This window comes from Lepidochelys kempii, chromosome 16 (genome assembly GCF_965140265.1).
Source record: "Lepidochelys kempii isolate rLepKem1 chromosome 16, rLepKem1.hap2, whole genome shotgun sequence".
NCBI lineage: Eukaryota > Metazoa > Chordata > Testudines > Cheloniidae > Lepidochelys > Lepidochelys kempii.
The window spans coordinates 24,528,948-24,554,389 of NC_133271.1; the positions used below are offsets into that span (position 1 = coordinate 24,528,948).

General features: G+C 43.6%; 1 protein-coding gene across 2 annotated transcripts in view; it reads right to left on the reverse strand.

Annotated features, from left to right (window-relative positions):
- The window catches only part of STOM (stomatin), a 32,063-nt gene extending 6,625 nt beyond the window's left edge, over window positions 1-25,438 (reverse strand). Inside the window, exons 1-4 of one of the 2 annotated variants that reach the window (XM_073314077.1) lie at window positions 25,268-25,438; window positions 11,294-11,394; window positions 10,295-10,367; window positions 8,626-8,708 (exon numbers count right to left, since the gene is read on the reverse strand). In XM_073314077.1, the coding sequence (XP_073170178.1) occupies window positions 8,626-8,708; window positions 10,295-10,367; window positions 11,294-11,394; window positions 25,268-25,328 (318 nt within the window). In that variant the 5' untranslated portion in view covers window positions 25,329-25,438. Of the gene's footprint in view, window positions 1-8,625; window positions 8,709-10,294; window positions 10,368-11,293; window positions 11,398-25,267 lie in introns of both variants that reach the window. The other variant, XM_073314076.1, reaches the window with a different exon arrangement.
- Between the last annotated feature and the right edge of the window lie 4 nt (window positions 25,439-25,442).

Consider the following 25,442-nt stretch of genomic DNA (forward strand, 5'->3'; position numbering starts at 1 on the left):
CGAAGTAAGTGATTCTAAGTCGATCTAAGATACGTCGACTTCAGTCACGCTATTCTCGTAGCTGAAATTGCGTATCTTAGATTGATTCCCCCGCCCCCAGTGTAGACCAGGCCTAAGTATAAGTGAAATAAGAAACAAGAAGCTATTACATCACTGTTCACATCAAGAACGTATAGAAACCCAGAGGTACTTGACAATCTGTAACTCCCCAGACAAGGTACCGGGGGCGGAGCCAAAAGCACAGCTGTGGGGTTATCTCCTGTTGATCTGATATTTTTGGAGCATGTCTGGTGACATATATTCTCAGACTGCCCGTATGAGATGGACTTTTCGCACTGGCCAGAGGTCAAGCTGTCCCACCCTCAGCCAGACCTGTAACCCCTGATATACTCTGAAAAGTTCTGGGGAGCTGCCAAGGGGTGGAGCAAGCTATAATCACAACATTTAAGATCCAGATAAATGCAAAAGATGGTGTGATCATCCTTGGCCATCACAACACTAAGAAGGGCGGCTGCTTCTCCTTCTCCCAGGAAGGAAAGGACAGACCATGTCAGCCTGACCAGCCAAGTGCCTGGAGGAGTTGCCAGCCAGTATAAAGTATTGAGCAGCGACAACATCCTCTGGTTCCCTGAACTGCAGTCCTGCCTCTGAAGTTCTGAAGACCAGTGAACTGAAGAGTCACTCTCTGTTTTTTATTTGAACTTTTTCTTTTCCCTATTGTGGTTTGCCAGGGAAGCCTATTACCCCAATTATGATTTTTCCTCTAATGCTTTCTAAGATGTGAATGAGCAAGTATGTGCGTGTGTATGCGTGTAAGAAATAGCACATGCATATCCAAATTCTAAGACCTATTTTAAATCACTTTGTGTTAACCTGGACAATACAAATGTGTCTGTGCAAACTATTCTGCTCCCAAAGGGAACTTACAGGCTGTTAATCACTGTGCACCTCAGTAGAAATAAACTGGTCAGGGAATGAGTCAGCTGTAGAAGTCACCTAGTAACAGGGAACCTCCTTAGGTTTCCAGGGAGTGTAGGTATAAAACTGATCATGTGTTACATTAACTTCATGAGTCATGTCTTGATTGTATTCATTCAACGAGCTGGTGAATAGTTGATTCCATTCTAACTGTAATTTTGATTTGATACTTGTGCTGTTTAATCCTTAATTAGTTCAGTAAAAATTATAGTAGGTAGGAGTTTTGATTTTAAGGTTGCCTTTTATTAATTTGTAATAAAATCCATAAAAATAATAAAGCTGTTTTTTGTTCAAAATTGCATCAAGAGTCACAATGTTTCTCCCAAGGTTAAAGGTAATTTAGTAAAGTATTTAACAGCTACTCAGGTCTGTACCTAAATTTATATCTTTATCCCTCACAAGTATATGCTGGTAATACTATGTGGGGAACAATCCAGAGTCTGCTAGGAGGGGGTAGTCCTAAAACTGTAGGTTGTTTCTATCTCAAAAGAATACAATATGTAGGGGCACACATGTGTATGTATATTTATATATACACATATGTGAATGAACCATCTCAGGCTTAAACTCCTTTAGACTAGGAGGAATTTGAGGTCAAGCCGCTTGTCACTGAAAAGTAACTTTTTGCTAGGTTTGCAATAAGGTGTTATTGACCTCAAGATCATGAGGTGTTAAAAATCCCCATATAGGTAAACAAACAAAAAAAACCCACTCATTAAAAAGAGAGATTTACACTAAATATACCTGTCCTGCAGATGGGAAGCTTTGCTAGTTCCAGGATATTTCCCAAAAGCAGAGCAGACTAATCTGTCATAAGCAAAGTTGCAAGATAAAAGGACAGATACCATATATCAGCGTGTGGGCAAAAGCTTATATTAGCACCCTGGACTGAATAGTAGCGTGAGGCAATGTACATCATTGAGTGCCCAAATCCTTACGTCCTTCTGGCAGGGGAGGCTCTGAGAAAATTCAGAAAGCAATAGGGCTGAGAATACTCCAAGGTTTTTATGTTTTTGTTTAAATGCAAAGGTAGGAGTTTGGACCATTCAATTTGCACATGGTTAAGAACTGCTCTCTGGTTAAGAGCAAAAAAGCAGACTATCAAAATAACATATAATGACAGATGACTTGTTTGATATTTGTATATGTGGGGAGGTCACTTACAACATGGATGCCATCTCATAGCAGATATAGGGTGCTTGTGATTCTCACATCCATGGTACATTACTTATGAGACCACACTCATCAGATAAGATGCACCTGACTGTGTGTGTCAATATATAAAACAAGAACAAAGTAGGTGACCTACTTAGTAACCAGATAGGAAAAAAGGAAGTGTTATTTTCACTCTGCTCTTTAAAAGGAATGCCTCAAAACAGTAATTTCCATGTAGGTGTGGGTAAAACAGAAGACAATGCCATTAGTCAGTGCTTATCTGATAAAATGGAAATGGCCATATAAACCAACCTAGCCTGTGACCCTATCTCAGCAGTGGCCAGTGCCAGCTTCTTTAGAGAGAAGTGTCAACCCCCAAATAAGATACCTTGCCTTATAAAGTTATACAACAGAGAGAGGTTTCTGCCAGTCAATGCCCAAGCCACTGACAATCCTTGCAAGTATTTTGCAACTGCAGATGCTTTTCTTCTGAATAATCCTTTTTGCACTCTTATAGCTGTAGGACATTATGGAGACAAATAGCTCAATTACATGTTGCCTAATCCAACACTCCAAGTATAGCAAGAGGCAACCAATTTACGTCAGTTTATAACACCACTATCACCTACTTTACACAGAGAAAGGACTGGAATACTTGTGGCACCTTAGAGACTAACCAATTTATTTGAGCATAAGCTTTCGTGAGCTACAGCTACATCGGACTTTGACTTTTTCCATTCTACTCTTTAAAGCACGTGTTACAAAAGTGCATACACAGGAAAAGGAAGGCTCAACACAATACCTAACTGTGCTCTTTCCTCTCTGAGCATAAAACAGTTTTGACCTTGGCTGGATGAGGTGGTTTTAAATTGCTCTACCATTCTATGTGCATAAATACAACGTAAATTGCAAGCACTCATACGACAACTTAACCAGACCCGTGGCAGAAGCCCTTTCTCGGCTTCAGGACCAAGTGTTTATATCGCTTCTTAACGGGTTCAAAGGAGAGAGGAAAATACTGTGGTTTGCCAAGAAACACAGAGCTCTGCATTCAGATGCCTCCACAAAGATTAAAAGAGTAGCTGGAATGGTGCTGCTTAAAAACAGCACTTCCCAAGCAGCAGCCAGCCTTAAAAAAAAAAAAAAAAAAAAAAAAATGCAAGAAAAGAGAAGAGGTAAATATGGCTCTTCAGGGGTTTTGTGGGATCTTTCAGCAGTGTGATCTCTCTGAATAGTAGGAACAAACTGCAGCAAGGTTATGACTTTTTTTTTAATTGTTAAAGCACTGAATTTGGCTCTCCTGGTAAACTGGAGGAATGGGGAAAAACACTCCAAAACTACTCTAGAAAAGCTTGCGAGGAACCATTCCCATCACCTGGCTACTTAAGAAATTAGTTTTGCCAGCAAGAAGTCCCAACGGATTTCATCTGGCCTGGCACCAGCTTTATTGATTGCTTTTCTTATGGATGTTGCTAACTGAATGAGACATGGATTTGCTGAGCATCCATTGCTTGCTTTTAATTGGACTAAAATGTTATATCTGTATTGCAGTGGGAATGGTACGCTGCAGCGACTTTCCAAGCCAAGTTCTAATGATCTATTATGTTTGTATTATTTTTTTAATATTTGTAAGCAGCGCAAGACACACACTTGGCACTTAATTGAGAGAACAAAGATACCTCCTCTCTCCAAGGAGTTTATAGTCAAGGATAGATACAACAAAGTGTGATTTAGGGAGAGATGATCTCTGGCAAGGGAAAATGACATACAAAATAAAGTCATGAGGCTGCTTATAATATTAGTTTATTTTAAGATGATGATAAAAACACATTGCACTGTGCAGGGCTGGGAAAAGTAGAGTCCATGTCTAAGGGATTGTGGCCTTTGGCAAGGGTCATAGAGGAGGAGGGGGCATGTGGTCTGCTTGGCCAGCTTCACTTGCTGCCCTTACACCCCAGAATACATTAGTTACAAACTTGTTGGAGCAGTAACATCATAAGGAAAGAGTTTTGAATGTGTCAGATCACACTGCTCAGAATCCAACACACATAGTTCCATTGGCATGTCTTACAAAACTGATTTGATCAACACCAACAGATTGGTTGGCTGAAAAGGGCGGGAGTTGGGAGTGTTTTGTTTCAGGTGAGCCTGGCTGTTTAAAAAAGCCGGCGCTCCGCAAATCAGCTGAGCGGCGGGGAACCAGCGGGGGACGGCAGAGCAGCAAACAGCAGGAGTTTGCCTGGGGTGAGCCCACGGAGGCTTACACCCTAACGGCTTCTCTGAGTAATTACTGCATCTCCTGAGGAAGCTCGTAGTAGGAAGGTAATATGGATGGGAAGTGTTCAGCTGTTGTGACCTGCACTGGATGTGCCATGTTTGTCTTTCTTCCACAGGACAGAAGCGACTTTGCGTGTACAAAGTGCAAGCTGGTCTCCATATTGGAAGAAAAGGTTCAAGGTCTGCAGCAACAGGTATCGACCCTGCGTTGCAAAAGAGAAACTGAAGATTTCCTGGACAGACGTCAGGATATGCTTCTATGGGCACAAGGTTCTGAAGATTCAGAGCAGGCTGCGCAGTGGGGACAGGAGGACGGTGAAGGAATTTGGCAACATGTGACCTCCAGAAGAAGAAGGGGGAACGTCCACGTACCAGCAACGCAGATACAGGTAAGTAACCGTTTTTCATGTTCTCTCCACAGGTACCATTGTGGGGAGTGGATACGTCTGGGGGAAGGGAGCAGAAGGAGACTCCACCAGTTGAAAGGCATGAGATGCACTGTCCTAAGGTTGGGGGTTCCACGACCACCACTCCCAAGAGAAGGAGGAGGGTGGTGGTGATCGGGGACTCTCTCCTCAGGGCGACTGAGTCATCTATCAGCCGCCCTGACCGGGAAAACCGAGAAGTCTGCTGCTTGCCAGGGGCTAAGATTCACGATGTGACGGAGAGTCTGCCGAGACTCATCAAGCCCTCAGACCACTACCTCTTCCTGCTTTTCCACGTGGGCACCAATGATACTGCCAAGAATGACCTTGAGTGGATCACTGCAGACTACGTGGCTCTGGGAAGGAGGATAAAGGAGTATGAGGTGCAAGTGGTGTTCTCGTCCATCCTCCCCGTGGAAGGAAAAGGCCTGGGTAGAGACCGTCGAATCGTGGAAGTCAATGAATGGCTACGCAGGTGGTGTCAGAGAGAAGGCTTTGGATTCTTCGACCATGGGATGGTGTTCCAAGAAGGAGGAGTGCTAGGCAGAGACGGGCTCTACCTAACGAAAAGAGGGAAGAGCATCTTCGCGAGCAGGCTGGCTAACCTAGTGAGGAGGGCTTTAAACTAGGTTCACCGGGGGAAGGAGACCAAAGCCCTGAGGTAAGTGGGGAAGCGGGATACCTGGAGGAAACACAAGCAGGAGCGTGTGAGAGGGGAGGGCTCCTGCCTCATACTGAGAATGAAGGGCGATCAGCAGGTTCTCTCAAGTGCTATATACAAATGCACAAAGCCTGGGAAACAAGCAGGGAGAACTGGAGGTCCTGGCAAAGTCGGGCATTATGATGTGATTGGAATAACAGAGACTTGTTGGGATAACTCGCATGACTGGAGTACTGTCATGGATGGGTATAAACTGTTCAGGAAGGACAGGGAGGCCAGAAAAGGTGGGGGAGTAGCACTGTATGTAAGGGAGCAGTATGACTGCTCAGAGCTCAAGTATGAAACTGCAGAAAAACCTGAGAGTCTCTGGATTAAGTTTAGAAGCGTGAGCAACAAGGGTGATGTCGTGGTGGGAGTCTGCTATGGACCACCAGACCAGGGGGATGAGGTGGACGAGGCTTTCTTCCGGCAACTTGCAGAAGCTACTAGATTGCACGCCCTGGTTCTCACGGGCGACTTCAATCATCCTGATATCTGCTGGGAGAGCAATACAGCGTTGCACAGACAATCCAGGAAGTTTTTGGAAACTGTAGGGGACAATTTCCTGGTGCAAGTGCTGGAGGAACCAACTAGGGGCGGAGCTCTTCTTGACCTGCTGCTCACAAACCAGGAAGAATTAGTAGGGGAAGCAAAAGTGGATGGGAACCTGGGAGGCAGTGACCATGAGATGGTCGAGTTCAGGATCCTGACACAAGGAAGAAAGGAAAGCAGCAGAATACGGACCTTGGACTTCAGAAAAGCAGACTTTGACTCCCTCAGGGAACTGATGGGAAGGATCCCCTGGGAGAATAACATGAGGGGGAAAGGAGTCCAGGAGAGCTGGCTGTATTTTAAAGAATCCTTATTGTGGTTACAGGGACAAACCATCCCGATGTGTAGAAAGAATAGTAAATATGGCAGGCGACCAGCTTGGCTTAACAGTGAAATCCTTGCTGATCTTAAACACAAAAAAGAGGCATACAAGAAGTGGAAGATTGGACAAATGACCAGGGATGAGTATATAAATATTGCTCGGGCATGTAGGAATGAAATCTGGAAGGCTAAATCACACCTGGAGTTGCAGCTAGCGAGGGATGTTAAGAGTAACAAGAAGGGTTTCTTCAGGTATGTTGGCAACAAGAAGAAAGCCAAGGAAAGTGTGGGCCCCTTACTGAATGAGGGAGGCAACCTAGTGACAGAGGGTGTGGAAAAAGCTCAATGCTTTTTTTGCCTCTATCTTCACGAACAAGGTCAGCTCCCAGACTACTGCACTGGGCAGCACAGCATGGGGAGGAGGTGACCAGCCTTCTGTGGAGAAAGAAGTGGTTCGGGACTATTTAGAAAAACTGGACGTGCACACGTCCGTGGGACCAGATGTGTTGCATCCGAGAGTGCTAAAGGAATTAGCGGATGTGATTGCAGAGCCATTGGCCATTATCTTTGAAAACTCATGGTGATCGGGGAAAGTCCCGGACGACTGGAAAAAGGCTAATGTAGTGCCCATCTTTAAAAAAGGGAAGAAGGAGGATCCTGGGAACTACAGGCCGGTCAGCCTCACCTCAGTCCCCGGAAAAATCATGGAGCCTGATTTTCATGGTAGTAAGGTCCTCAAGGAATCAATTCTGAAGCACTTAGAGGAGAGGAAAGTGATCAGGAACAGTCAGCATGGATTCACCAAGGGAAAGTCATGCCTGACTAATCTAATTGCCTTCTATGATGAGATAACTGTTCTGTGGATGAAGGGAAAGCAGTGGACGTGTTATTCCTCGACTTTAGCAAAGCTTTTGACACGGTCTCCCACAGTATTCTTGTCAGCAAGTTAAAGAAGTATGGGCTGGATGGATGCACTACAAGGTGGGTAGAAAGTTGGCTAGATTGTCCGGCTCAACGGGTAGTGATCAATGGCTCCATGTCTAGTTGGCAGCCAGTATCTAGCGGAGTGCCACAAGGGTCGGTCCTGGGGCCGGTTTTGTTCAATATCTTCATTAATGATCTGGAGGATGGTGTGGATTGCACTCTCAGCAAATTTGCGGATGATACTAAACTGGGAGGAGTGGTAGATACGCTGGAGGGTAGGGATAGGATACAGAGGGACCTAGACAAATTGGAGGATTGGGCCAAAAGAAATAATGAGGTTCAACCAGGACAAGTGCAGAGTCCTGCACTTAGGACGGAAGAATCCAATGCACTGCTACAGACTAGGGACCGAATGGCTCGGCAGCAGTTCTGAAGAGAAGGACCTAGGGGTGACAGTGGACGAGAAGCTGGATATGAGTCAACAGTGTGCCCTTGTTGCCAAGAAGGCTAATGGCATTTTGGGATGTATAAGTAGGGGCATTGCCAGCAGATCGAGGGACGTGATCGTTCCCCTCTATTCGACATTGGTGAGGCCTCATCTGGAGTACTGTGTCCAGTTTTGGGCCCCACGCTACAAGAAGGATGTGGATAAATTGGAGAGAGTCCAGCGAAGGGCAACAAAAATGATTAGGGGACTGGAACACATGCCTTATGAGGAGAGGCTGAGGGAACCGGCGATTGTTTAGTCTACGGAAGAGAAGAATGAGGGGGGATTTGATAGCTGCTTTTAACTACCTGAAAGGTGGATCCAAAGAGGATGGATCTAGACTATTCAGTGATAGCAGATGACAGGACAAGGAGTAATGGTCTCAAGTTGCAGTGGGGGAGATTTAGGTTGGATATTAGGAAAAACTTTTTCACTAGGAGGGTGGTGAAACACTGGAATGCGTTACCTAGGGAGGTGGTGGAATCCTCTTCCTTAGAAGTTTTTAAGGTCAGGCTTGACAAAGCCCTGGCTGGGATTATTTAGTTGGGATTGGTCCTGCTCTGGGCAGTGGCCTGGACTAGGTGACCTCCAGAGGTCCCTTCCAACTGTGATAGTCTATGATTCTGTGATTCTATGATTTTAATAGTGTAATAGCTGGGGAGAATTCCTTGGAAAACATCTCCTAGCAAATCAGGAAGTAGTAAGGGGGTTCAGAGAACCTGAAAGAGAAGAAAGGGGTACAGAGTTTTGAACTCTGTTTACATTTGATAATAAGTAAAGACGACTTAATAAAAGGGAAAACTTACCTCCTGAGGAGGTATATCAAATGAGATTGTCCTCATATCCACCTTGATGAAGCTGTCTGTGCAGGGCAGGATGAAGAATAGACCTGTACACAAAAATCCATCCCACACAATGAGACAGTGGACCATTTATACATGTTTATTTTAGCAGCAATTTGTGATCATCTCATCCTAATTCAACATTTCTAGATAGTGCTGCTATACTTGTCAAGATCCTGGCAGCTTTTGATTTTTTTTACTACCAAGGTTTTGTAGAGCAGTTAGTGGATCTTAAATTGGGTTCAGACATTATTAGGGGCCAGATTTTCAAGAGTTTAGCACTCTCACTTAGGATTTTCAAGAGATATCAACAATGTGTGACAATGCATTCAACTCTTCTGCAAATCTGACTCTGGTTTAGGGAGCTGAGCTCTTTTGAAAATCTGGTCCCAAGTGGCTACTTGTAGGAACTAGTTCTTGGAGGCAGGCGTTATTAACATTCTATGGCACCGGGGAGGGGATGTCATTATTTACTTCCAATGTGCCAGACATGGGGAAACATTCCAGAAGCACCAAGATTGTGGGATGATACGACAGGAAATGAGTGCTTCCGCTCCTCATTCCCAGCATTAGGCTTGCCAGCTGAAATCAATGTTGTAATCCTTTAAGGTCCTGGCACACTTCTAAAATACACAGATAAAGTTTTCAAAAGTGCCTAAGGGACTTAGGAACCTAAGTCCCATTTTCAAAAGCATCTAGGCTCTTAAGTCATGTAGGCATTTTTGAAAACTTTACCCCACATATTAATTTTCAAAAAAATGCCTTAATTTGATTAGATTGCTTGTTTCATACATTGTTCCCTATTCTCCCCTAAAAATATGCATAGCCCAAGGAGGGCTGGATGAGGCTCACTTCGTAAGGAGGAGACAGGGAAGCTAGGGAGTCACTGCCTGTAACATACTACTCACTGGATAAGCAGAAGCCTTCATTCTCAAGGGCTATGAATCCAGTGCCTTTAATGGAATTAATTTAAGGTTAAACTACAAGGACTCCTATTGTATTACTCCCTACAAAATTACAACAATTTATAATTTTTATGTATTTGTTAGGCAAGTTAGCCCTCAGATCCTGAGCACCCTAAAGGTAGAGCATGTTCCAAAAGAAATCGCACCCATTGTAAAGAGTAGAATTCTATATATCCAAATAGCCTGGGGGACAGGGAATCTCTGTATAAACAAAGAACTATTCAATGTAACCAATGCAAGCTGAAGACCTTAACTCCACTAGATATAATTGGGGCTACTTGATAAGAGGAGTTTTACTGAAATTAGTTTGAAAGACACGTCCAACACCATACAGTCCCTCCAATAAATTAGAGAGGGAAATAAAAATTTCTTCAGTTTTGCTCAGAAAATTACCACCATTAAACTCCAGGGGACCTGACATGTAATATAATTTTGAAATATTTTATTTTCTAGGCAATTAACATTTACTTTAAGCTAAGATAGGCCACCCAATGCCTATTTGTTTGAGTTAAATTTCAAAGAAATCCATTCATTCATTCTGGTGGGTCAATTTAAAAAAAAAAGTATCAAGCTAATAAAGTGCCTTTACATGGCCAATGTGCTTTCATCTTGCAGATCATCCTATAACTGAATTACATGCCTTATACTGGATCCTACACAGGACTGACCTGGTCCTTTTGCTCCCCCCCTTCCGATGCGTCCAAGTCTAAAGATGATGGCTCGCTCATATTCCTTTATGATCTGTAATGAGAAATCAGATGTTTAATACAAAAGTCTCCATCAAGAATTTAGATATAGTATCTTGGATTTCAAATATATTAAGGATAACTCTGAACAGTCTCTGGTCTTGCAGAACATATCATGCATACTTTTCATGTCCTCACCCCACCTGTTCTAAGCAACATATACTAAAAATATTCTAAAGGATTAAATCTTTTGGGGAGTGGAGTAATTTTCTAAGGATAGAAGTGGCAGCTCTGTCACCTGGAGGGGGACAAAACATTGGAAATACTATCAGGAGCACTATTGCACTGAGGCGGGCAGACGGACTAGATAGGGTCTAATGGCCTTTCCATTTCTAAATTTTCAAGTTGTGTTGTGTTTTTTTCTTTTTATAATTTCCTCTGCCCCAATTGAAATGCATTCAAAAGGCATGGTGGATTTAGATTAAGCCAAAATATAAGCAGAAGTTAGCATTTCCCTAGGGTCCAGAAACCCCAAGCTCAGGGAACTGAGTGATGACACAACCTTGTAAATGCTTGTCATTCCATTATAAATGTAAGGAGTGTATCTTCAAAATTAATACTTGTTCTTGCTATTATTTTGACCCTCCAATGCAGTTTAGACAGGGATGAAAATTTGGGATTCCTCTCTCCTCCTGCAACCTCTCAGCATTTTCCCTCTCCTCTTCCTTCCTACAGAGCAGTAATTGAGATGCCACTGAAATTAGCCTTATGACTGATATTACAGAAACATGGCAATTCTTGTGCTTGAATACCCTGAGATGTTAAGGACTGTCCTAAACCATGTGTTATGGTCAAAGTAAGAGGGATCAGGAACAGCTGGGTTTTGAGACAAAACAGTAAATTGGACAATGTTGTTAAATTATTAGGAAACATCCTGCACCTTTTAAACTTTAGATCAAACTTTCATGTGAACGTCTTTACCTTTATGCACAGCCAGATTGAGACTGGAAAGGTAATAAGGACGAAGAAGAATGAAAAGATCACTAGCAGCCATCCACACACACCAAGGCCAGGGTTGATCTCTTCTGAAAGAGAAATGTAGATATTTTAATAGTTAAAGCAGAACCATCTTTGTTCTATTACATTATTGCAATTTAAAGATACAACTACATGTTCCATGCTATAAGGCATCATGAGAAACATCCCTTAGGACAAAGCCAAACCCCATTAGAATTAGAGAATGTTGGCCACATTATGGACTTAATTCTGCTTTTGCTTCCAGTGACGTCACTAAAGCTGCATTTGTAATGCTCTGAGATGTAATGCCTTTAATGTAATTCATTTAAGGTTAAACAACAAGGACTCCTATTTTATTACTCCCTATAAAATTTATAAACCTCTGAGATGTAATGCCTTTAATGTAACCTATCTGAGAGCAGAATTTGGGCCAATGAATGAAAACACAGAATTGAAGTATGTTTAATCCACATACCTTAAAGATATAAAGATTAAATTTAAGGCACTGCAATATTTTACCCAAATCAATTTCCTCTCTCTCTGCCAAGAGAGACTGTGGAGTAATAATAGAAACCTGTCTATCAGGCTGATTTAGAGGCAAGATTGCTATGTTTGCCAAAGAAAGGGGTAAACACCAGTTGCTTCTGCAAATAATTTTAGTGATTTACACCACTGAATCCTGAGTAACTTACCACAGAAGGTGCAAAGTGCTGCAGTTGCCCCCCACCCCCAAAATCACTGAAGACCAGAGAAGATGCCCATTCTCAGAGCTGTCCTATCAAAAAATATTCTAGAAAGTAGGATGAGATGCAATGCTTAGGGAGCTATCTTGACCCCTCAGCAAAGGACATGATCCTCCTGCTCAGCACTTTCCTGCTGAAGGGTCCTCATATTAGAGTAATACATGCTAGTCCTCTGCTGTGAAATAGCTGCTCTCTCTCTCACCCACACTTCATGAAGAAGGCTTCCTGGAGCAAAGAAGAACAAGAGCCAGTAGTTCTGAATGGTTCAGGGCTTGAGAAGCGTCTGCCAACTGCCACCAGTGTGATGCTGAGCTGTCCGGTGCAGACAGTGAAAATGGACACTCATTGAAGAGGAAGTTCCCTACCATTCCCAGCTAAGATTCTCAACTAGTGGCCAAAAGTCTCTGTTGCCAACTGTGGAGTTCCCACGGTGAAACTGATCATGGGCAAAGGGTGCATTAATACTAGCAGATTAAAATCACCACCATGCCACTGAAACGCATCCCCACCATCACCCCAACTCCTGAGCCCTTTAAAATCCTTAAAAACAAAAGTTCTGACATGTAGTACAAGAACAGCTATACAAAAATAAATAATGAAATAAAATAAAAAAAAATCATAATGCTAAGATGTCTCTGCTAAGATACACAGAACACAATCCTTTAACATCTAAATCATATGACTTTCCTTTGGACCATGCTTCTGGGTTTTGCTATATTCCACAAACATCAAGATGGTGCATGCTCAACTGTAAAGAAAAAGAAAAGGAGTACTTGTGGCACCTTAGAGACTAACATTTATTTGAGCATGAGCTATAGCTCACGAAAGCTTATGCTCAAATAAATGTGTTAGTCTCTAAGGTGCCACAAGTACTCCTTTTCTTTTTGCGAATACAGACTAACACGGCTGCTACTCTGAAACGTATAAACAAAAAGTCATTTTATCCTGACATAATTGCCATTCTACACAAACTCCGCTTTTCAATCCATTTCACAGGACCTGGGATTTATTAAGCAATGGAGTGTGCTAATCAGATATTGGAGTTCTAAGAATAGTGGTCAGAGAACCTATCAGCTTCAGCTGGGTTTTATTTGAAGACTTCTGTGTCTTTCCCCTCAAGATACACAAAACTGATTATTGTCTGTACTCAATAAAACTACAATTCCCTATATCAGGGGTGGCCAATCTGTGGCTCCGGAGCCACATGAGGCTCTTCAGAGGTTAATACGTGGCTCCTTGTCTAGGCACTGACTCCGGGACTGGAGCTACAGGCGCCAACTTTCCAGTGTGCTGGTGCGGGTGCTCATTGCTCAACCTCTGGTTCTGCCCCCACTCCACCACTTCCCAGAGCCTGCGATGCCCTCGCTTCTCTCCCCCCCACCCCAGCCTCCTGCACGCCACGAAACAGCTGACCGGGAGGTGCGGGGAGGGAAGGGGAGGCGCTGATCAGCGGGGCTGCCGGTGGACAGGAGGCGCTGGGAGCAGTGGGGGGAGCTGATGTAGGGGCTGCCGATTACTGTGGCTGTTTGGCAATGTACATTGGTAAATTCTGGCTCCTTCTCAGGCTCAGCTTGGCCACCCCTGCCCTATATATAGTTCCTACAGCAAAGTAACTCAACAGCTTCACAACGGATTAACCCGCATGTTCCCTGCTCCCCGCTCTATCAAATCCTGCAGGTAAGTATGGTTCCCTTTCATAGATCGGGGCCCTCTTAGAGAGGTTAAAGTGTATATTTTCAAGTGTGTCCACTGATTTTGGGCACTTAACTTTAGACAACTAGGGCCCGCTTGTTAGAGGGGCTGAGCACCCAGAACCCCAATTGAAATCAGTAAGAGCTGCATCTATTCAGTGCCTCCAAAAAATCATGCTCCAACAGTCTCAAAAATTGAGACACCAAAAATTTGAAAATTTAGGCCTAAACTGATCTGACCAACCTCACACAGGAAGTCAGTAAAAGAAGCCCTGAGGCTTAGTTTCTACCTTCAGTCAACAGATCAGCTCTGAGGTATTCTTTGGCCTTTCAGCTAAGACCATGTAACTAGCTTGCTCTTGATGGGGGATGGACGTCACAATCCAGTATTACTCAGAAAGGTGGGATGAACTGATTAGCCTCCTGTCCTTAGCCAAGAATGAAAAGAAACATCAAAGACAAGTTTGCTCAAGCTCAAGAATGTGCTCACAATACCAATTCAGGGCTTCTTGAAGGAAAGATCACATGACCTGTTGCTTAGTAGCTCTGAGTAATAAGGTTATTTGTGGGTAATGGGGACATATAGAGGACAAAGAAACTATTGCTGCAGTTTGGTAATCAAGGAAATGATAAACGACTGTGCACAAAACTATTAAGCAACAAGCTGTCAAAAACTGGCCATTCAGGGTGTGTTCACAATGCAATTAATAATGCACAGCTGGCCCATGCCAGCTAACTCAGGTTCACAATTCTCAGGCTCAGGGGTTGTGTTTCATTGCAGTGTAGGTGGTCAGGCTCGGACTGGGTCTCTGGGACAGCGATTTCAATACCAATTGGTGGCACTAAAGTCACAGGGGGAAAAAAAAAGAAAGATGATATTGTGTTATGTTTGGTGCCCCGTCTCAGCCCTGTGCCTTTTGCTTGGACAGACTCTACATGTCCTGAGATCAAGTAGATTTAAAAAAAAAAGACTTCACACAGCTTTATATACACCATTCACTCCTGGACTCAGTCCACCTCCCACACACTTTTAACAGATTCTAACAACAGTAACATAGTGCTTGGCAGAGGGTGACAAAGAACAAATCATTCTTTTCACTAAATGCCCACCAAATAATCGACAACAGAACTGCTAAGAAAAAAGGCATGCAGCATACTAGGTTCCAGGATGAAAGCAGCAGCAGATGAATAAAGACACATGTTTTGGTTTCAGCACAGGTAACTGTAGAATGGAGTTCCAGTTCCACTGGAACAAGAGAATCGGATCAAGACAGATTAATGGAATGAGCTAGAAATGGGCAGAGAGGAAGAATGGTTTGTGAACTGGACCAGGATTCTGAGAACTGGGTTCTGCTCGTTGTCCTACCACAGCCTCCCTGGTGCGACTGAAGCTGCCTCACTTTCATATCTGTAAAATGACACTCCTCCCATCCCAGAGGCATATTGTGAGGATTAACCTGTGGGTCCATGAGATCATCTAATACTGCAGCAGTGAGCACCATATAAAAGCTCATCAAAAACAAATTATTATTAGTTGTATTAATGTAGGGCCTAGGAGTCTTAGTCATGGACCAAGACCCCATTGTGTTACGTGCTGTACAAATACAATAAACCTCTCTGCCCCAAGAAGCTTACAATCTAAGCATAAAATAAAAGTCAACAGATGGATACAGACAGGGGAGCAGAAGGAAACAATATTGGTCAATGTGATTGGCAGTGTCCCCAGCACACAGCAATCTAACCTAAAATAAAGGATTTAGCTTTATCATACAAAATATGGAAATCCATACTTTAAACCTCAGTACAAGAGAACCCCATTTATCCAATCTAATTGGGACCGGAGCCAGATAGAATAATTAAAAATCCAGTAAACTGGAGAATTGGAAAATAAATTGCTGCAGTGCCATCTAGCGGCCACAGGAGAGATCACCTGCTTCTGGCCCTGAAGTCCTGGTTGTCCGGTTAGTGCAGAGATCCGGTTAATGGAGGGTCACATAAATGTATTGGTACAGTAATGGATTTACTGTATCTAGTAAATAAGAGGAAGTCTCTCCCAAATAGAAACAGGTGAGCAGAGAGAGACTGAATTCTGCAAATTCAGAGCAAGTTTATCGTTTTTTTCCACGAAGTAGTTCAGTGAAATCTGGTTTATGCAACCAATCAAAGTGACAAAAATTGGCTGCTTAAACAGGAGGTGGAAAAGAATTTTACTCAGTATATTTTGGGCCACATCTTATACGAAGTAGTTGCCTAATAAGGATGAGTTCCTGTACAGGTGTCACTGTACTGAACTTCAATATTCTGCTCTCCCTACACATTTGGAACTTCTGTGAGGGGAATGCCAACGGGATAGCCACTCTTGCCTGCAGGGAGAGGGGGAGAATACCAAAGGGGAGTATTATCATATAAGATATGAGGAGGATTTTGCCTTAGATTCTTTCCACAAGCTACCACAGTCTCCAAAATCTGACAGAAAACACACACAGCTAGAAGCTGATTTTACAGGTTTGTGGTCCTCGCACCCACACATAATCACTGCCTCAAGTGCATGTTATCTACAACGCTTACTTATTAGATTAACTGATTACATAAATCCCCGCTCACTATGTCAAATTATGCTGAATATCTTAATTTTCAATCAATTTGTAAAGCTGGTGAATTTGATTATCTCTTCTATTAAGACAGGGAAGGTGGGAAAATCAGCTTGTGCAGTTGTTACTCTATTTACTATATTATCACTTTAGTTATATATTGAGAAGTAGGTTACCAAAAACTAACTATAATAGATATCCATATGTTCACAGTCATTTATGTCATCTTACTGGAGATGCAGAACTGGATGTAGATATGATATATGTCAGCAGCTAAAGTGCTGCAATCTGTCCTTCTCAAATTTGGCCCTTCTAGTTTCTAAGAGCCTTCAAAATGTAACATCTGTATCTTCCTCTTCCTTCTCCTCCACAAAGAAATTGTGTATAGTGGACACAAAATGCCTGTATATTCAGGAAGGAAATACAGTTTGCCAAACCTGCAAATAATTTTCTGTAGTTCTTGGGCAATCACTGGGTTATTCAACTGTGTCTTGACCCAGTGTATTTAGTCTTTGCTTGTGAGTTCAGATTTTGAAAAGGATCATAAAAGGTTTTGGCTTAAACCTACTAAGGAGAAATCTGTTGTTGTATAGAATCAGATTTTTCAATGACTAGACAAGCTTTTACCCTTCCCCAATCCTAGGAAACTTTTCCCACAATCAGACTTCCAGTCCCACTGCTGCTTCTCAGAGCTACCAATAAAGAGGTTATGGAAAGATCTTTTCTGGATGGAAGTTGTTGAACATGTGTTTGAGAGTTCAGCCTTCTTTTTAAAAAGGCATTTAAAAACAGAATGTTTTAATTCACTTATCCAAAGTCAAACCCAATATAAAACTGGGTAGAATACAGCTCTGCAATGCTAATGGAATTCACCTGAACAAACACACTTTTATTGTGAGAGCAGAAAGGTTGTTTTCGTCAGTATTTTATTGCTGTAACAATATTTAATAGCATATTTCAGTGATAGGATGCTCATGAGATTACAAGAGAAGTTGTCAGGATGAGCTCAAGAGGCCATTCAAAAACAGAGATAGTTCATGCCCTGCTTGGCTTTTTATACCCAATTAACGCTCTGGAATTAGCTCATTTAGGAATTCCTACCATTTATCACAGGATTCATCAGGAAAGGAGTGCTCTGACTAGTCAAATATTTCACAATCATACACAAGTTTCAACAGCATTTCATATGAAATATTAGTAGGAATGAACATTTCCATATCACTACACAGTCAAACCTGACAGGACAAATATTGTCCCACTCCATCTCAGGAGAAGAAAAAAATCACACACACTGTATGATCACTATCATTTATTGCTCAGCATACATATTTAAGCTTTAATATACAGGAATCTTTTAGACAACTGCTGAAAAACTGACTTTAATTATAATGAACAAAGAAAAGCTGTAGGATAAAGAAGGATAAAGGAGTTGGAGGCGCAAGTGGTGTTCTCGTCCATCCTCCCCGTGGAAGGAAAAGGCCTAGGTAGGGAGCGTCGAATCGTGGAAGTCAACGAATGGCTACGCAGGTGGTGTCGGAGAGAAGGCTTTGGTTTCTTTGACCATGGGATGGTGTTCCATGAAGGAGGAGTGCTGGGCAGAGACGGGCTCCATCTTACGAAGAGAGGGAAGAGCATCTTTGCTAGCAGGCTGGCTAACCTAGTGAGGAGGGCTTTAAACTAGGTTCACCGGGGGAAGGAGACCAAAGCCCTGAGGTAAGTGGGGAAGCGGGATACCGGGAGGAAGCACAGGCAGGAATGTCTGTGAGGGGAGGGCTCCTGCCTCATACTGGGAATGAGGGGCGATCAACAGGTTATCTCAAGTGCTTATATACAAATGCACAAAGCCTTGGAAACAAGCAGGGAGAACTGGAGGTCCTGGTGATGTCAAGGAACTATGACGTGATCGGAATAACAGAGACTTGGTGGGATAACTCACATGACTGGAGTACTGTCATGGATGGTTATAAACTGTTCAGGAAGGACAGGCAGGGCAGAAAAGGTGGGGGAGTAGCACTGTATGTAAGGGAGCAGTATGACTGCTCAGAGCTCCGGTACGAAACTGCAGAAAAACCTGAGTGTCTCTGGATTAAGTTTAGAAGTGTGTGCAACAAGAGTGATGTAGTGGTGGGAGTCTGCTATAGACCACCGGACCAGGGGGATGAGGTAGATGAGGCTTTCTTCCGACAGCTCACAGAAGCTACTAGATCGCATGCCCTGATTCTCATGGGTGACTTTAATTTTCCTGATATCTGCTGGGAGAGCAATACAGCGGTGCATAGACAATCCAGGAAGTTTTTGGAAAGCGTAGGGGACAATTTCCTGGCGCAAGTGCTAGAGGAGCCAACTAGGGGGGGCGCTTTTCTTGACCTGCTGCTCACAAACCGGGTAGAATTAGTGGGGGAAGCAAAAGTGGATGGGAATCTGGGAGGCAGTGACCATGAGTTGGTTGAGTTCAGGATCCTGACGCAGGGAAGAAAGGTAAGCAGCAGGATACGGACCCTGGACTTCAGGAAAGCAGACTTCGACTCCCTCAGGGAACGGATGGCCAGGATCCCCTGGGGGACTAACTTGAAGGGGAAAGGAGTCCAGGAGAGCTGGCTGTATTTCAAGGAATCCCTGTTCAGGTTACAGGGACAAACCATCCCGATGTGTCGAAAGAATAGTAAATATGGCAGGCGACCAGCTTGGCTTAATGGTGAAATCCTAGCGGATCTTAAACATAAAAAAGAAGCTTACAAGAAGTGGAAGGTTGGACATATGACCAGGGAAGAGTATAAAAATATTGCTCGGGCATGTAGGAATGTTATCAGGAGGGCCAAATCGCACCTGGAGCTGCAGGTAGCCAGAGATGTCAAGAGTAACAAGAAGGGTTTCTTCAGGTATGTTGGCAACAAGAAGAAAGCCAAGGAATGTGTGGGCCCCTTACTGAATGAGGGAGGCAACCTAGTGACAGAGGGTGTGGAAAAAGCTAATGTACTCAATGCTTTTTTTGCCTCTGTTTTCACTAACAAGGTCAGCTCCCAGACTGCTGCGCTGGGCATCACAAAATGGGGAAGAGATGGCCAGCCCTCTGTGGAGATAGAGGTGGTTAGGGACTATTTAGAAAAGCTGGACGTGCACAAGTCCATGGGGCCGGACGAGTTGCATCCGAGAGTGCTGAAGGAATTGGCGGCTGTGATTGCAGAGCCATTGGCCATTATCTTTGAAAACTCGTGGCGAACCGGGGAAGTCCCAGATGACTGGAAAAAGGCTAATGTAGTGCCAATCTTTAAAAAAGGGAAGAAGGAGGATCCTGGGAACTACAGGCCAGTCAGCCTCACCTCAGTCCCTGGAAAAATCATGGAGCAGGTCCTCAAAGAATCAATCCTGAAGCACTTGCATGAGAGGAAAGTGATCAGGAACAGCCAGCATGGATTCACCAAGGGAAGGTCATGCCTGACTAATCTAATCGCCTTTTATGATGAGATTACTGGTTCTGTGGATGAAGGGAAAGCAGTGGATGTATTGTTTCTTGACTTTAGCAAAGCTTTTGACATGGTCTCCCACAGTATTCTTGTCAGCAAGTTAAGGAAGTATGGGCTGGATGAATGCACTATAAGGTGGGTAGAAAGCTGGCTAGATTGTCGGGCTCAACGGGTAGTGATCAATGGCTCCATATCTAGTTGGCAGCCGGTATCAAGTGGAGTACCCCAAGGGTCGGTCCTGGGGCTGGTTTTGTTCAATATCTTCATAAATGATCTGGAGGATGGTGTGGATTGCACTCTCAGCAAATTTGCGGATGATACTAAACTGGGAGGAGTGGTAGATACGCTGGAGGGGAGGGATAGGATACAGAAGGACCTAGTCAAATTGGAGGATTGGGCCAAAAGAAATCTGATGAGGTTCAATAAGGATAAGTGCAGGGTCCTGCACTTAGGACGGAAGAACCCAATGCACAGCTACAGACTAGGGACCGAATGGCTAGGCAGCAGTTCTGCGGAAAAGGACCTAGGGGTGACAGTGGACGAGAAGCTGGATATGAGTCAGCAGTGTGCCCTTGTTGCCAAGAAGGCCAATGGCATTTTGGGATGTATAAGTAGGGGCATAGCGAGCAGATCGAGGGACGTGATCGTTCCCCTCTATTCGACATTGGTGAGGCCTCATCTGGAGTACTGTGTCCAGTTTTGGGCCCCACACTTCAAGAAGGCTGTGGATAAATTGGAGAGAGTCCAGCGAAGGGCAACAAAAATGATTAGGGGACTGGAACACATGAATTATGAGGAGAGGCTGAGGGAGCTGGGATTGTTTAGCCTGCAGAAGAGAAGAATGAGGGGGGATTTGATAGCTGCTTTCAACTACCTGAAAGGGGGTTCCAAAGAGGATGGCTCTAGACTGTTCTCAATGGTAGCAGATGACAGAACGAGGAGTAATGGTCTCAAGTTGCAGTGGGGGAGGTTTAGATTGGATATTAGGAAAAACTTTTTCACTAAGAGGGTGGTGAAACACTGGAATGCGTTACCTAGGGAGGTGGTAGAATCTCCTTCCTTAGAGGTTTTTAAGGTCAGGCTTGACAAAGCCCTGGCTGGGATGATTTAACTGGGAATTGGTCCTGCTTCGAGCAGGGGGTTGGACTAGATGACCTTCTGGGATCCCTTCCAACCCTGATATTCTATGATTCTATGAAAACCTATTAGATAATTCCTCCACAGTAAAAAGAAAAGGAGTACTTGTGGCACCTTAGAGACTAACCAATTTATTTAAGCATAAGCTTTTGTGAGCTACAGCTCACTTCATCGGATTCACTGAATGCATCCGATGAAGTGAGCTGTAGCTCATGAAAGCTTATGCTCAAATAAATGTGTTAGTCTCTAAGGTGCCACAAGTCCTCCTTTTCTTTTTGCGAATACAGACTAACGCGGCTGCTACTCTGAAACCTCCACAGTAAGAGACTCAAAAACTGAGAGTAGTTTTACATGCTGGCAAAAATGCCTGAGTACCATCTGCCACCATGGCTACCGCTTACAGAATTGCATCATTTTTGAGAGCCATAACTCTCTAGAGCGGCCAAGGTCTACAAAAGTCAGTACCTGTATTACAGCAACTACCAGCAATAGTTCAGCTGCACCAGCAACAGCAAGCTGTTTACAACAGTGCTATCAACCTCCTCAGAGCAGAGTTATTCACAGGCAGAAGTACCGGAGTCCCATGTGTGCTAGCAGCTTAGCACAGGTGAAACTTCACCTATTGTTGTAATACAAATTCTAATTCTTCCGTGTAGTTACATCTTCAGCATGTGAAGAGGGGAAAAAAAAAACTTGCTTGTCAAAAGTGCATAATTCTTTGAAAGGCAGATCCTGCATGTCCATTAAACAGCTTCTGGGCCATTTCATACCACAATGGTTCTCAAGCTTTCCAGACCACTGTACCCCTTTCAGGAGTCTGATATGTCTTGCGTACCTCAAGTTTCACCTCACTTAAAAACTACTTGCTTACAAAATCAGACATAAAAATACAAAAGTCTGACAGCACACTGTTACTGACATATTGCTTATTTTCTCATTTTGTCTCTATGAAATTTTAGTTTGTACTGACTTTGGTAATGCTTTTTATGTAGCCTGTTGTAAAACTAGGCAAATATCTAGATGAGTTGATGTACCCCTTAGAAGACCTCTGCATACCCCTGATTGAGAACCACTTCCATACCATATCACTTGTTTAGCATTCTTAGCTTGCTGTTGATGTCTCCTGTAACTTTTCAAAATACATATTATTTACAAACAATACCATTTGTTTTGTATTTTATTTCTGTCTATTGTTTATTAGAAGAGACATTTGCAAGAAAACAAGGTCTGTTTCATTAACAGTTGGTCTTCTGTTGCTTACTCCTTATTTAAAAATCAGTCATCCTCTGTTTGTAACATCACATCTGGGTTTTGTAGAGTTATGGGACCGTAAACATGAGTAAGAAGTCAGGTCAGCATTCAGAGATTTAAGGATCCCCTCAGGATCAGAAATACTCTGACCACTAGACAATATAGGAAGTTTGGCAGTCTCAGTCCAGCTAAGAATAGAGAGTTGTCCATACCACAAAAGCCACCACCACTGGCACCAATTTACCCCCTTAGCAGCAAGGCAGAATAGGAAAGTAAGGACTGAACTATCCACTCATCCCTAAAAGAAAGTCTCTCTATAAGCCAGTGTTGGGGAAGAAACTTACATTTGTATTGCCCATGCTGTACCTGTACTTAAGACAGATGACTTAACTCTCCAAGTAGGTCAGTTCAACACATTTCACGAATATCAATTCTAAAAAAAGTTAAGCGGATGAGGACTGAGTATCTGTCCCTCTAGGATGCTTCCATCCTATTGCGGCACACCCACTGATAACTACTGGGTTTGTTCTTTGTTCCCTTGCGCAAGTTTGTTATTTTGGTCTCTAGTGAACAATTACCACTACTGAGCCTCTCCTAGCCAGTTGGGTATGATCCTGTCAATCAAAAGGACAAAGACAAATTTGTACCCTTAGCGCCAAAAACAGACCTTTTACACAAGCTTCTCTATTTCTCCTTGGTTACAGTTAAGCAATTCTATCTCCTCATAAGCAATTAATACTCCATTCTGCATTAATGGCTGAAGCAACGAATGGATTTAATGATGGCAAATTGTACTGAATCAAAATAATTATAGACATTAGTAAGTTGTAACAATTTACTGTATAAATACTTCATTTATGATGGCAAAAATAATTTACAGCCGGTATCTTAGCCTCCATAAGAACATAAAACATACAGTAACTTCTGAATGATTGATAACTTGGAATATGAAAAGGTAAGAGAGATATTCACTTAATCTTATTCCAGGCATTTATTTAAAATGACTGGTTGAGTTATTAACATCCAAGATACACAAAAAATGATATAGATCCTTTTAGTGGATACCAGAACTAGGCGTTGGTCACATGCCTAACGATACAAACGGGCATGCTGATATTTACACAACACTAACTGCTCAAGTAAACCTTTATATTTAAACAATCTTATGAATAATTCTCTCCACCCCAAACTGGCTACAGTGCAGAACAAACCCATATTTAGTTACATTCTGGCAATCTCAATCTCCATTACATCATGTATTTAATAACAAAATAAACTGGTTTTCAGTAGTCAAATTAGTATTGTAGGATGATAAGACATGGAAAATATCTGTTATATTGAGTTCATCCTCTGAAAACCAACTCTGAGAGGTCATATGAGATGTTAAAGTGATAAGAACAGATAATATATGCCAATGACACCCAAAAGACCAAAGAATGTTGGATATTCTAACTTTTTCTAGTATAGCCCAAACGAATAATATAAAGCACCACTGAGAAACAGAGGAAAAAGGTGGAAATTGAAGAAGACTGATCTGTCTCTAGTGATGCAAGCGTGTATGTGTGTACGTACAAATTAATATTTGGTTAAAATAAAAGTTCTGTGAACTTCCACTATGATTATTTTGAAAATCTTGCTGTCAGAGTTGTTTCACATCCCACCAATCCTGTGGAACCATAAGCCGCTTCCTAAATTATAAGCACGTGATGCTATTTTCACCATCTCATCCTAAATAAAACAGCTTGTTGTTTTAAAATCCACTATTATACTGAATAATCTGGTTAGTCAGTATCATCCATCTAACATTTTGCTAATACCAAACACATTTAATGGCGCAAACAAATCAGTTCTTCTTATTCTCATTTACAGTTAGAATTCCCTACGGGGGAACTAGCTTTGTTGACAAGGATCTTAATTATACATTGTTTCACTTCTTAGTGATGCAGCCATGTTATTTACTATCCAAAAGAAAACTGCAAAACTGGTACATCATTCTACTGGTCATTTGCTAATGACACGAACCCCTTTCCCTACCTTCTTATTCCCATTACTACAAGTTCATAGAATCACAGAATATCAGGGTTGGAAGGGACCTCAGAAGGTCATCTAGACCAACCCCCTGCTCAAAGCAGGACCAATCCCCAAATCCCTAAATGGCCCCCTCAAGGATTGAACCTTGAGGTTTAAACCTTAAACCTTGAGTTTAGCAGGCCAACGCTCAAACCACTGAGCTATCCCTCCCCCGCAAGATATAGTTTATCACCTGACCAGGGATCTGAACCCTGGACCCTCAGATTAAAAGTCTGATGCTTCATCAGCTGAGCTAGCCAGACTCACAAGTTGACACCTCATACGAGGAACTGTGAAAACTTTAGATTTATTAAAAAATTTAACCCAATTTCAAACCTCCGGCTCCTCCATTTTTGCTGTGCACCCCATTCTGAGGCAGCCAGTCTTAGAAGAGGCCTGTGCCACACATTTTGCTCTTGGGCATACAGCAGAACCTCAAAGTCACGAACACTTTGAGACTGGAGGTTGTTCGTAGCTCTGAAAAGTTCGTAACTGAACAAAACATTACAGTTCTCTCAAAAGTTTACAACGGAGCATTGACCTAATACTGCTCTGAAACTTTACTCTGCAGAAGAAAAACGACGCTTTCCCTTTATTTGTTTAACACGGCATTGTACTGTATTTGCCTCCCCCCCCGTCTCTGCTGGGGCCTGAATGGCCGGAGGAAAGTCTCCAGGCTGGCGAGCCGGGGAACCGGACACAGGGCGGCGAGGCCCTGCCCGGGAAGCGTCTGAAGCGAACTTTACCCTGGGTCCGCCCCGCAGGGAGCGGCTACCGGGGGGGGCCGCAGGCTCCGCTCGAGACCCCCCCCCCCCGCCGCCCTGGCAAGCGGGGCCCGGGGTCACACGGGCCCCCTCCTGACCGGCCAGCGGGGCAGGCGGCGCCCTGAGGGGAGAAGGGGGCGCGGAGCGCGAGGCCCTGCCAGCACCTGGCTGGGTCCGCAGGGGCCGGTCCCGACTGCGCGGGAAGGGGCGAGCCGCGCGCGCCTCACCGCTGAAAGTGTCCGGGACCTGCCGGCTGCGGTCCGCTCTCGCTCCCTGCTTGTCCGCCATAGCCGCGTCCCCTGCGAACCGCTACCCGCCGCTCCGCTCCGCTCCGCCGGCTGGCCCCACGCCGCCGCTTCCCTCAGCACTGAGCGCCCCGGGGCCGGCCCCGGCGCCAGACCC